The 13,811-nt window shown below is 52.7% G+C and overlaps 2 protein-coding genes across 2 annotated transcripts in view; both read left to right on the forward strand.

Moving 5' to 3' along the window:
- Positions 1-277: 277 nt before the first annotated feature.
- Positions 278-13,811, forward strand: part of GINS4 (GINS complex subunit 4) — a 146,504-nt gene continuing 132,970 nt past the window's right edge. Inside the window, exon 1 of the mRNA XM_058423702.1 lies at positions 278-281. Coding sequence (XP_058279685.1) covers positions 279-281 — 3 coding nt within the window. The 5' untranslated portion in view covers position 278. The remainder of the gene's footprint in view (positions 282-13,811) is intronic.
- On the forward strand, positions 4,484-5,725 carry TCIM (transcriptional and immune response regulator). The gene has a single exon (XM_040087932.2). The coding sequence runs from the start codon at positions 4,550-4,552 to the stop codon at positions 4,868-4,870; it is 321 nt and encodes a 106-aa protein (XP_039943866.1). The 5' UTR covers positions 4,484-4,549; the 3' UTR covers positions 4,871-5,725.

Here is a 13,811-nt window from a genome sequence, read left to right on the forward strand (position 1 = left end):
TGTGGCAGCGAGTGTCCGCACCAGGTGTGTCCTCAGCTCTGCTTTGCTGTGTGCAGGGCTTCTCCCACCAGGCTCTGCCTGCTAAAAGTGCCAAAAGTTTCTCTTCTGTTTCTTACCAGACGTGATTTACTTACTGTAACTGGCTATCTGTTATGTCCTGCCCTGCATTATTAACTTGGTGATCGCACATTTAGCAGAGAATTTATGAGAAATGAGGAGACATTCATTATCAGTAACACCACAGACTTTACTCTTATATGGTCTCCCTGCAGGGAGCGATGCTTGGCTCGGGCAGCGCTCTCCCAGCTCCAGCCATTGCCTGGGCCAGAGCAGGACAGGGCTGCTCTGCACAGCTCTGGGGCTGCATCCCCCTCCCTTAGGCTGGTCCTTAATTTTTCCCCTTATTAAAATATTTTCTGATGGAATTTAACTGGCTTAATTGTGCAATCGTGCTTTGTTGTCTGAAAACCAGTATGTTTTCCCTGTTTTCAAACAGGGAGCCGTGTGAGGTTTGTCTGAGACATATCTGTGCTTCCCAGCAACCGAACTGCAACAGAAATGCCCCTGAAATACCCTCCTTATCCTGAACCTCTGACCTGGGGACAAATACCCCCTCCTTCCTGCACCTCTGAACTGGGGACAAGTACCTGCCCTGCATCTGTGACCTGGGGACCACAGGGGGAGGCACAAGGAACACAGATGGGCAAGTTAAACTCTTGGGGTTTGTGAGCAAAGGGTACAGCGTCCTGCCGTGAGATTTGGACAAGTGTTCCCAGATGTTCTATTAAGGAAGCAACAACCACAACAGCCAAACAAACAGAAATCTCAGGTGGAGTCCCTGAGGCACACAAGTCCCGGTGGAAAGAGGCTGTAGGCAGGTTGGAGCCGGGGCAGGCACTGCCATTCGCACGACCTGGATGTCTGACAACCTCCCAGGAATTTGGATTCCAAGAGCAACACAATGAACCAGTTCCTCCTTGACCTTAGAGCCATGCCACAGCTGTCTCTGCAGAGCACTCCACTTCAGAAACCCCTCATCTTGGAAACCCTTCCCAGCAGACAGTGGCATTTCTGGCTCCTGAGGAGGGCTGAGGTCCCCAGCTGTGGCAGCTGTGAGGGCTGTGAGGAGCCAGATTTCCAGACCATGGAAGCCAGGGAAAGGGTGGGCAGAGCAGAGATGGCTGGAGGCTCCTGGACATTTCCCAGTCTTAGGTTTTCACTGAGTGACCTGATGACAAAGCAAATATCAATGTCAATATCAATATCTATAATATCTCACAGGTATCACAGGATATTCTGTGTCTCAGTTTCTGAATGTCCCATGCCTGGCTGGGAAGTTCTGGGCAGCACCCACGCTCCATGGGGGCTGCTGCATCCTCTGATCCGGGAGTTACAGACCGTGCAGGTTTTGGCAGCTGCCAGTGGAGGGAAAACTATGCAAAACATGCCCCAGGGAACTGCCAGGCATCCCGGATTACCTTCTTTGGAGTGGTTTTGGAGGTTACATTGAGGCAGAGCGAGTTCTCCAGGAGTTTGTGGTGCTGCCCCCGCTGCCCCTTGCCCAGGGCAGCCCCAGCCTCCCTCCACCTCCTGCCCTGCGGCTGCCGCTCCCTGGCCAGGCCGGGGCTTTCCGGACAGCAGAACCCCGAGCACCCAGAGCACCCCGAGCCCGTCACGCCGGGAGAAGCAGAGCACAATTACAGAAGTGGCTGCGCCTCTCTGCAGACGGTGGGGATGGGAATTAATCCTCCCATTAACGGGTGAAATGGAGCGTTTGCGTCTCACAAAGCAATTACACAATAATAGCAGGGGAACGATGATAGAAATCACATCTTCTCTGAAGTTGCTCTCCAATCCAACACATGAATAATTCCTCCTAGGCAGTACTGGTAAGCAGTATTAAAAGACCCATATAAACAAAAATTACTGGAAAAAAAACAGACGAGGCATGCTTCATCGCTCTGTCAGAGCCAAGCACAACTAAATTTATACAAAGTGGGCTGAGAAGCTTGAAGGGGCAAAGACATTTGTTACTGCTCAGTGCGAGATGAGCTCACAAGGAATGCGTGCTTGATCTTGGCAGCTTTCTGATGTCTTACTCCTTAAGCATCAGCTTTAGTCTCGGTTTCCATGGCAGATACTTTTCTGAGCTTGTATCTTCCGCATATATTGCTAATTTATGCTGTCAGCCACATCTCTGCAAATACCTGCAGAGTGATTCCATGTGCAGTGGGAGTGGTGAAAACAAGGTGCACGTGAACCTGCCTCAGCTCTTGTTTTTGACCAGGGGACACAAAAGGGTTTATTTTCTTCAGCCACAAGACCTTGGCTGATCTTCTGGCACTGAATTTTGCCCCAAGTACCCTGGCACTGTGTTATCTGTCCTGTGAAGAAAAGCACTTTCAGCTTTTCATCCAGACACGTGTTCAGGCAGATTTTCCCCCTAGTGCTCGGGGCAGCTCTGAGCAGGAAGGGTTGGGCAGCACATGTGGCCCCGCTTCCTTGTGCACCCCTATCGCATTTCATGTTAGCAGAGCCTATAAACCATGAGATCTTTCCCAGGCAGAGATCCAGCCACACCAAAAACTGTCCTGTTTCCAGGATGGATTTACCAGCCCTGCAAATGTTGAACAAGCAGCTGATGAATTGGTCTCACCAGTTTGGCAAGACCATGGGAAGGAGAGCATGTGTGGCTGGTGGAAGAAGAATCCCAGGGATTTGCAAAGCTGTTGTTTATACACTGGAGCACGGGACATTCAAAAGAAATTGTGAAAACTTGTAAAAAGTAACTCACACAATGGCAGGACCACAGGAAGCGATGGCATGTGCAGAGCTCGTGCCAGAGCAAAGTCCTGGCAGCAGCGGGGAAAACCATGTCCTGGCAGGATACGGTGACTGCAGGGTTCAGGGCTGCTTCAGGATGTGCCCAGCAGCACCAACGGGGGAGTGCCAGTTCCCAGGCAGGAAAGTGGCCAGACACTGAAATAGACCTCTCCCAAGGACAGAAGCCTGGCAAGTCCTGGCCAGCTGGAGGTTGATCTGAGGCCAGATGGAGCTGGGCTTGCCAGTCCTGGGGCCCAGGTGGCCACCTGCCCTGCTCACACTTCACCTGGTGAGCAACAGCTCACAGGTTGTGAACCCTTCTCAGTTCTGAGCCAGCACAAACATCTACACGCAGGCTTCTGGTGTGCTCACCTCGTCACTGGCTCCTGCTGACCACTGCAGAGGGGTGCATGGCTCAGGCATATCCCCTCCCTCTATCCAAAAAACCCAAATTCTAAAGGGAATGTGCAATAAAAAGCATCTGGGTGATGTTTCTTTGGATCTGTTCTTCAGTGTGGTAATTTCCGCATCTCTCTGGTGAATAAGGGAAACCCCTGGTCCAAGTGGGATGGGGACAGAGTCTGTTCCTGGAGTCTTTTAGCAAGGGTGAGTAACAGGGTCAGCAACAACAGTAAACAAGCTTCTAGTTGTCCAAACAGAGCCTGTGCAGCATCCGGCTGCTTTAAAACATTAACCAAAATACACTTATCTCTGGCTCCTGGCCTTAATTGGCTTTTGAACCCACAGCTATTCTGGGCCTGATCTCATTGTGCTCAGTAGCACCAGGGGTCTGAGCCCAGCGGGAGCGCCGGTGGTCAGAGCCCTGTGCACGCTGTATCTCGAGTGAGGACGGACCCGCAAGGGCCGTGGAGTCCAGCTCCCTGCTCCTCACAGGAGCCAAAACTAATCCATATGACTAAGAGGGAGTCCTCCCAGCCCAAGGGCTTGTCATTGGCCAAGGGTGGTGTGGAGAGCACAGACTCTTTTGGAGCAGAGGTGAGTTTTCTTTCCAGCATTAATGAGCATGAAATTTAAGCAAAAGGACACCTGAGGCAGGAGCAGGGCAGCAAACTGAGTTTTTCTTGCTCCCCCTGAGAGCATTGCCATGTGCAGCTGAGGGTGTCACACCCAGGGAAGTCACCTCAGAGGATGTCATGGATCACCTGCCTTTGGGGTAGCGCTTGTGAATTAGAAACTGCAGCTCTGTGTGCACTAAAGATGAGCCGCATGCGCCGGGAAGCAGCAGAAAGGAACCCATGCCCAGACAGGAGCAGGTTTGCCCTGTTTGCAGTGGAGACAGAGCCAAGTTCTTGGCTGCTTGCACAGGCTCCAGCCTCTTGTTAGCATTGCAACAGTTCTCACCTGGAGTTTTACCTGTTTATGGCACGATACGTGGTGCACGTAGGGCTTTTCTGGTGCAGCAAGGGCAGGAGCGGAGCTGGGGCTGTGCTGGCTCAGTCCCACAGCGATGGTTGAAGCCTCTTCTGTGGTGGGTCAGAAAAATCCATTTCCATTGCAGAAGCAGAGGGAACTTTTCATCTCGTCCGCACGACAGGAAAGTTGGCAACTTAAATGTTAAACTCGCCTGTGGCTGTTGGGTGTTGACATCATCGTGATCTCACCATTGTAACCGGAGCCCTCCAGCTTTTCCTCCAGCCTGCCTTTAAATACCAGCCCTGGAGCCTGCACAGCACCCGTTCCTCGACTGGAGCCCAGGGCCACATCGATGAAAACAAAGACAAGCTCCAGCGCTCCAGCCATGTCCACGTCGCTGCGAGTGAGCCCCTCGGTGCACGGCTACCGCTTCGACACGGCCCTGCGCAAGAAAGCCGCGGCCAACATCTTCGAAAGCATCAACGAGGCGTCCCTGCAGAAACTCTTCAAAAACTCCGGAGACAAGAAGGCGGATGAGAGAGCCAAGATAATCCTCGCCACCGACCAGGACATGGAGGAAAAAACGAGAGCACTAATGGCACTAAAGCAGAGGAGAAAAGACAAACTGCTCCAGTTCCTGACATTTCGGAAATACTCCATTAAAGTTCACTGAACTGGCGGAGGGAGCCGAAATGGAGAACATTTTGTGACGGGACAGTTTGTGACCTCCTAGCACGCTCGGCGTGCTCCGCTGCCCCGTGGGGACCTGGCAGTCCCGGCACAGGGCTCCAGCCCCGCCGCAGACTGCGAGCTGGCGTCGCTGTGGGCAGCAGCACCGGTGCCCACGGCACAAGGGTGCCCGCGGCACATCGCTGTGGTCGGCGCTCTGGTGGCCAGAGGCTCGCAGAGAGAGAGCAGCTCCCTGCGGGAGGCGGACGAGCTCCTCCGGGACCGGGCTGGGGGAGACCCACACGCCCGGCTGGGACTCGGGACCCTCTGATGGACTTGGTGCTCACGGACTTGACCCTTTGGTCAAGGGTGCTTCGCCTTTCCAGCCTCGTTTCCGAGCCCGTGCAGAGCTGCGGCTGGCGGGAGGCTCTGCAGAGCGAGCAGCTGCTGCTCACGGTCACTTTGCGTTTGTTAAATGCACCCAAAGGCACCGTGTGGTGCAGAAACTGCAGCCGTCCAGGAACGCATTTGCTCCAGAGACACTCTGCACAACTGTTCCTTTCCTTCCCAAGCTGTTTGTGTGCAGTAAAAGTCGTTTGCACAGAAGAAATAATAATGACAGGTTTCCCTGAATTTACTGTGAAGTTCCCTAATATTGTGTTCACTTACCACTAATACTAAGAATCTAAATATAATAACTACGGTTCTTCTCTGTGTAGGTTACAGTCACTATTAGATGAGTATTTACTTCATGGCAATATTTTATGACAATGTCATTATTATATCGACTATAATTTATTGCATACAGTGATGTGAAAACTAATAAATTATGAAGTAAATATAAATTACCTTGTCTGAAATGCTCAGTTCTCCTGGGGTGGTGGGGTTAGACTTTTTTTTGTCATTTCACAGAGACCTGGTTTAGGGGCAGAGTACCTGCACCTCTCCTTCATTCCCCAGGTGTGGCTTTGGCGGGCCGTGCTCAGGATGCGGAGCAGCCCCACTGTCCCACCTGGCAGCACCAGGCTGCCCCGCAGTTGCCGTGACAACCATGTCATTCCCCAGAAAGGCCTCACCAGATTTATTGTTTATCAACCCCAATGTCAGTTTCCCCTCTGTAATAAAGGAGAATAATATCTTCTGCAATGAGGAAAGAAGGGTGTAGAAGATGATGGTCTGGGGCCAGGGTGGGCAGCATGGCTCGTCAGCCTTTGACGTTTCTGCAGAGCCGAGAAGGAACCTGGGCTTGGCTCCTCAGCACCCAAAGAATCAGAAGTAAGTTATGAAGCTTTGGCAGCAGAGTTGGACTGTTTTTCTGCAGGTTGTGCTGTACTATCATGATAGATGATGCTGAAAGTGCTTAAAAATAGCAAAGACTGGTTATTTATAATTCTGTCCTCTAATAACCTGATGGCTTAGATAAAAACTTTCCCATGACTCTGCTTAGAGCAACAAAGATAAAGAGCTTGGAAGAGTGATAGCCCAGTTACAGTTTTTTTGCCCACAGTAAGAACTCCAAATTGCCAATAAGTCAGGGGGACTGGAAATAACCTTTTAAGTCACCTAATAGAAGGGGCAGTTATAATTATTTACAGCTGGAGTGGGATGCATGGTGATTTCCCCTCCCAGGAAGACCAGAGAGTAAACTGTTTTGGGATTAACCTCTTTGAAAGCACTTCCAAAGGCTTTTCAGAACTGTCCTTGCTTGGAAAAATCTGTCTCGGAGCAGGTTTGCTCCAGAGGAAGTTGCCAGTTTTCCAGGATTCCACCTCTTCCAGAGAAGTGTCCCACACCGGCTGCAGCCGCTGCCCATTCGTGACACATCCCCACAAACCATCCACGGCGACAAAAACCGCCTGGCATGGGCTGCTTCCAGAAAAGGCCACACGGGGCCACCCAGTGCCAGCCCAAGCCCAGCCCTGCTCCGCCCAGCCGCACGGTTCCTCCTCTTTGGGGGGGCTCCCATCAGTGACCAACACTGGCAGCAGACCCGGCGGTGCGAGGAGCCCCCAGGCCCTGCCGCCTCTGGGGCGTGTTACCTGCCAGGACCCGAGCAGCCTGCTGCTAAGGATGCTCTGAGAACACCCTGCAGGGACCCGATCAGATCTTCACCGTCCTGCCGCTCCCCTGGCCCCCGCTGCCGGGGCTTTGCTCCCTGCTCGCCTGGACCATCGAGGTGCCCTCAGTCCAGCCCCCGTGCCAGGGCCACTGCTGGATTTGGCAGAGCCTTGTCACCCTCTGGGCCCCCAAAGCAAACCCGGTGCCAGCACTGGCCTGGGCAGCCTGGGGTATCGTTTGCCAACAGCCTTTCCTTGAAAGAAGGAAGCAAACCTGGCGGGAGCCATGCGTGTGGCAGACTGAAATCAACACCCACTGAACTGGTTGCTGCTGGCATGTCCTAGGATTGCCCAGACAGCCCTGTTCACAACATTTGCATAACATGATTGATAACGTCCGCTGACTTGGGGATTTTATAGTCCCTCTTGTCTCATTACATTGAAATTATGAGCCCAAGTGGTATCCCTGATAAATAAAGGCCACTTACTAAGAAGTTATGTGATTATTGGATATTTACTGTGAAAAAAAGGCAATTTTTCTTACTTGTAGCCTGTCTGCTGCTTTGGCAGGTTTGTGCTCCAGGAGCGTCTTACAGTGGGCTCAACAAAAACTACAATGAATTCTCATGGAACATGGACCAAAGTGAGTTTGACATACAAATATCCAACCATCCCAGGGTCCTTGCGCACACTGTGCTGCTGCTCTGCTCATCTCCAGGGCTGCACCTGGGAGGGTCAGAGCACCTGGACCCACCCCCGGAGATTCGGTGTTTGTGGCAGCCCATGTGCCAAGGAGGGCACAGCCAAGCCGAGCACTGCCGGTAAGGGAGCCCAGGCTGTGCCGCAAATCTGTGCAGGGAGGTGTGGGAGGGCAGGTCACCCAGCTGGGCTGTCACCCGTCAGTGCTGTCACCCCTCAGTGCCATCACCCCCCAGTGCCATCACACCCAGTGCCATCACCCAGCTGTGCTGTCTGTCACCCCCAGTGCTGTCACCCAGCTGTGCTGTCTGTCACCCCCAGTGCTGTCACCTAGCTGTGTTGTCTGTCACCCGCAGTGCCATCACCCCCCAGTGCCGTCACCCCCCAGAGCGATCACCCATCAGTGCTGTCACCTAGCTGTGCTGTCTGTCACCCGCAGTGCCATCATCCCCCTGTGCCGTCACCCCCCAGTGCCGTCACCCCCCAGAGCGATCACCCATCAGTGCTGTCACCCAGCTGTGCTGTCTGTCGCCCCCAGTGCCAGCCCTTCCTGCTGCCCGCTGCCGCAGACTCGGCGCCTGTGGCCGGCGCATGCCGCGCTCCGGCCAGACGTGGGGCCCATTGTCAGCCTCCCCGCACAACAAACAGAGGAAAAGGCTGTTCAAGGAATTTCCTCCCTCCAGGAGCCGGGCGTTTCCATTAATTCTTCTCCGTGAGTCAGGCTGGCTGTACCGGGTGTCCCCTGTCCCAGCATCCTGAGGAACGTGCATCTCAGCAGCTAATTTTATCCAGCTTGTCTAACGCCCTGCTCAGCGGCCGTGCTGCGAGCGTGCTGGTGGTTCCCCACTACCACTGCTGGCGGGGGAGAAGCCACAGAAAGGCAGGACAGAAACTAAGGAGAAGATTTTTGGCAGAAGCTCTGGCTTAACAGACTGGGGAAGCTGGGGAACAACTCACAAGGTGCTGGAAAGGGAAAGCCCAGAGCAAAGGGGGTGTCGGTGACAGCAGACCACACGGAGGTCCCACCCTCTGTCCCCTCACCAAACACCCATCTCTCCCCATCTCTCCAATAAATGGAGGGTTGCTTTTGCAACCCTCTTGTCCATGAAAAGATGGGGTTGGAACAAATCAACAGCCCAGCTCAGCCTGAGCACAATGTTCAGGAGGAGATGAGGATGTTGCTCAGTGTCTGAACACCCAGTACCGTGACCTTCAGCTTCTGGTGAAATCCAGCACACAAGGCACGAGCAGAGTCCAGAGCAGAGCTGTGCCAGCCCTCACCCGGCCGTGTTTGTGTGTGGGGAGACAGCAACACCTCCCTGGCAGCCTCCCTCCACACCATGGAGCAACAGGCAAGTTAAAAATTAACCTTTGAGCTGAGCCTCTGCTCTGCTTCACCCAGAGGGACAGAGTTTGCAAACCAGAGCAAACTAGAGCAACAACCTGCGTGCCCCCGGCAGCCCCGGCTCGGCACTGGCATAGGCAGTGCCTCGTGCTTGTGAAAACAGCCACGGATGAAGCATATTTCATCTGCAGCTGCCGAGGGAAACCTCTGCTCTAAAGCAGCTTAAATGTGAGTGACAAGCTGTAAAGCGTGAGATCTGTGGATGTGTCAGTGTGGTTTTCGCAGAAAAGAGCTGGTCTGGGGTTTCAAAGCACCAATGCCCCACATGCAGCAAAATGATGCTCCAGTGCACCTCGAAGGGACAGACAAGGCTATTTATGAGAAGAAAAGCCTCTAAAATACTGCAGGCAACAGGAGATGGCACAGTTACCATATATCTTTGCTAAAAACCAAAAGTTGGGCCATGACCAGAATGTTAATACACAACCCTGAAAACCGCCCTTATTCCCGCTGAGCTGCACCCTGAATTGGTGGCACGGCACGAACATGCTCTGCCGTGGGAAGCAGCAGCGTTTTCTGGTTCACGGCTCCCAGCTGTGGCCCGGACAGTGAATCAGAGCTCAGGCAGCCGGCACCTCCCGGACTGCGGCTCCTCTGTGCGCCCACGCAAAGGGAGCATCACCGGGACAATCACCGGGACAATCATCGGGGCAATCATCTGGGGCTCCGCACCGCGTGCTGCATCCTCCTCCACGGAAAACCCGCTTCTTCCAGTGACTGAGCACTGCCCCAGGCCCGGGGCGGGTCACTGATTCATCCTACAGCCATCATTTCCCAAAACACCGCCTGGAGCAGCGCGGAGCTCCCCGGCGCTGCCCGCCAGCTGCGCTGTGCTGCTCCTGCCGAGCCCTGCCTGCTCCCTGCCGGACCCCGGGATCCTCCTGCCCGATCCAGCTGGAATTGGCCCTGGGGGCCGGGACCCATCACTCCGGGGGAAGGAGCTCCCAGGGGTAGCGGGCGGCTGTGTGAAAGCCGCTGCTCTTGCACATCATCAGAAAATTCTGTTTTAAAAACATTCATGCACGTGAAAAAGTGGATCTCCATTGTCTTTGCAAAGTAGAGATGCTTTAATGCCTCAAGGAATTAGGGAAAATCTGACTAAAAGTACTTTTCCCACCTGCTGTTGTTTCTGCTTGGACCATAATGGCAAGGAAAAAGAAAACTGCCATATTGTGCTTCCCAGACTGGCTGTATTCCAGCTGGGATCTGTTTAAAATTCACCTGCCATCCCAAATGCTGAAAATATTCCAATCCAGACAGGTTTTTCTCCCCCTCTTCCTGAACGGTAAAGTACAAGACACAATTCTTCATTTAAAAATCTGCTTGGGAGCCATGAGAGCTTTTCCTTCCACCAGACTTTCTGTGAAGCTCTGATTTGCACCCTCACCCTGGTGCCATTTTCCGAGCCAGTCTGCAGGATGGCAGCACAGGCTGCCAGAGAGGACAAGGACAAATGTACAACTCTAAGGCAGATTGAAACCTTGAGCAGCGTGGAGTCCGTGGAAAAATTCCAGGTGACTTGAAGGATTTTATACAGAAATAAAAGACCTTCAATATATTATGCAGAAAGTGCTGCCAAACACATGCTGGTTTTATCCTGATTCAAACAATAAACTCCTTCCTAAACACTGGATGTTTTAGCTACAATAAAAATATGCAAAAAAAAAAAAGTCATGAGGTTGGAGAGGCATTCACCAAAGTCGGGGAGCAGGCACGCCTGAGCCCACGCCGAGGGGCTGCCTGAGGGGTCTCTGTGGCTGGGACACCCCGGCTTTACAGTGGTCAATCCCTGCCCGTGTCCCCTCGGACCAAGGCTCAGCAGGGACGTCCCCTCCCTCCCAGGAGAGCTTGTGACATGAACCCTTACACATTTGATTGCAGAGCTTACAGCTTGCCATAAGCAAATAAATTAGTTATAATTTAATATTTGATTGTAAGATTTACTGTTCTACCCTTTACAGCTTCACAGGTGGATAGCCAGTAATTGAGAGAAAGGAAGAGCCCCATTAATTCTCAGCAGCGTGGACAGGGCTGGGGAAACCTTCCACCATCTCCAGCCTGAGCCCAGTCCCTGCTGAAGAGGACAAGGAAGCTGCTCCTGGCTTTAGGGGGGCGATTGCTGCTCTTTGTCTGTCGCTGGTGCCCGGAGCCTCACACCCATCATGGGGCAGAGCAGAGTTCAGAGTCTCCTCACAGAACCCAGCTTGGTTTGGCACAAAACTCAGCAATGACCTGAGTGAAGTTCAGCTTCCCTGTGACTTTGAAACCCTTTCATTTTGAATAATGTAACCTAATTTTTATAAGAAATTAAGGCTCAGTCAGCACCTGAACTTGAAGCAGTGCTCCAGTATATTTTAGCAACTTCCCAATGCTAGATTGCATCCCCTTGTGGAGAGGCTGGGCTCACCTCCCTTCTTGCTTTCAGCTGTGTAGAGAAGGTTTTCCCTACTCTAACACTGAAAATATCATCCTTTAGTGTAGTGTTTTAGATCAAGTGCTCAATGTTCTCTAATCATGTTGTCTGTTGCAACACCATTCTCTGCAATCTGTGGTTTAGTCAGCATATCTGCGTCCTTCTCCAGGATGGGTTCAAACACAGTCTGATTCCTCCAAGTCCCATCCTGTAGGAATTACATTTGCAGTGTGAGTTCTTCCCACACAGCTGCAGATAAAAATATGCAGGTGCCACTGCCAGGGAAGAACTAATAAAAGAATTCCATTTTGGATTCTTTTTTTGGGGTTTGGCTGGTTCAGGTATTGAGTCCCAAATGCTGTCCCCTGTTGCTTCGTGCCAATTCTTAGTTTAACCTTGAGCAGTTGCAGGGATCCTCCTCAGAAACATCTCACTTCAACCAACCAAACAAGCCTTTTTAGAAGGGAACGCCCTCACCCTGCCGCAGACTGAGCTCTCACCAAGAAAACATCACCGAGGCTGGCCTGGCCTGGCCTTAGCCCCACACACCCCTCAGACAGGCAAATCCCATCCACCTGAGCGGGACTTCAGGTTAAACATCAGCCGAGCGCTGAGAGCTGCAGAGCATGGCAAAGTCTTGCCAGCAATTCCACATTTCAACATCATTTATATAACTTTTCTCTTACTGAGTAAAGCAGGAGATTGAGCAGGAGCTGTAAGCCCACCCCTGGGGGCTTCTCTGTGGCTCCAGGCACCCTTGAGCCCTCTGACCCCACAAAAGCGGTACCCAGAGAGAGCCACTGCTGTGACATGGGTCTCTCACACCCTGGGACCTTGGCACCCACTCTCCACTCATTTCCTCTTTTAATTATTTTCCAAGCCACTGTAAACACAATCAAAACAGCCACCAAATCAAACCTTTACCCTGTTAAAAGAGATATTTGAAATGGTAAAGGATTTGTAAATGAATAGTGCATTTTGTCACTGTCCAAGCCTGTTGCAGCACATTTAGACCATGGAAAGGCGCCACAAAAGTCCTGCTGGCTTTCCCCCACGTCTTAGAGGAAACAGGGTGACTCTGCTAGATCCTTTCGTGGGGATTTAGCCTTCTTTTGATACTTAAAAAATGATTTAGGGATAAATCTTGCTTTGAAAAATAAATATTATTTCCCCCTGGATTCACACAAGGGCTCAGCGGGGCTGGGTGATGCTGGAGGGCTCCCCCCTTCCTTCCTTCCTGTTAAACAGTTTTATCTTTTGTTTCATAATATACACATATATATGCGCTAATTTATTTTCTTATTTTGTTTTATTTTCCTAACAAAACCAAGCTGTAACCAGCACTTTGGCAGCTTGTGCTGGTGCCGCCCTCCTGTGGCTGGAGAACCCCACTCAAGTTGGAACAAAACCAGCTCAAAAATCTGATGAAATGTCTCTGAGTCACCAAGCAGGTCACAGCCGGTAACACCAGGGTAAGGCGGGCACGAACAGCCTGGGCACACTGACTGCTCCCAGTAACTCCCAGCAAGGGCCACTGGCTCCGCGCGCCTCATCCACGCCAGACGTTCTCCAAGACAGGAGGTTTGGGATGAATGCTTCACCCCAGTGACTCACCAGCTTCCACCCCACGTTCCAGGTTTCCTCTGGGTGCTATGGCAACAGCAAATGCAACACATTTTTGTGGGGTGTTCCACATGCTAATCCCCCTTTGCTGAAGCAACACCCGTGAGAGACCGGGCACACCACGGAAAAGCGTCAACACCGACCCCAGCCCTCGGGGTGATGCACGGCCCCATCAGACACTGTGCAAGGTAAAAGTGCCGCTGCCACACCCGGACGCGGGGCCAAGGCCACGGCGCCGGTGACGCAGCTCCGGGCTGCAGAACGGGAAATGCAGGTGGAGGCCACAGGCAAGAGCAAGTGACAGCAGCGCCAGGGCAGGAGGAGGCTGTGAGCCCACAGCGGGCAGCCACTAGCACCTGCCCCTCACCATGCCCGGGCCCTGCAGTCACTGCACCAGCATCTGTGGAGCAAAACCTGTGTGCCACAGACCCGTGTGCCACAGACCTGTGTGCTACTGAACCTGTGTGCCACTGAACCTGTGTGCCACTGAACCTGTGTGCTACTGAACCTGTGTGCCACAGACCCGTGTGCCACAGACCCGTGTGCCACAGACCTGTGTGCTACTGAACCTGTGTGCCACTGAACCCATGTGCCACAGACCTGTGTGCTACTGAACCTGTGTGCCACAGACCCGTGTGCCACAGACACATGTGCCACAGACCTGTGTGCCACAGACCTGTGTGCCACTGAACCTGTGTGCCACAGACCTGTGTGCTACTGAACCTGTGTGCTACTGAACCCATGTGCC

The sequence above is a fragment of the Hirundo rustica genome, chromosome 28, assembly GCF_015227805.2.
Source record: "Hirundo rustica isolate bHirRus1 chromosome 28, bHirRus1.pri.v3, whole genome shotgun sequence".
Classification (NCBI taxonomy): Eukaryota; Metazoa; Chordata; class Aves; order Passeriformes; family Hirundinidae; genus Hirundo; species Hirundo rustica.

What these genes read in the sequence shown, in the direction of transcription:
- TCIM (XM_040087932.2), top strand. Translation starts at nt 4,550, where the DNA reads ATGAAAACAAAGACAAGCTCCAGCGCTCCAGCCATGTCCACGTCGCTG.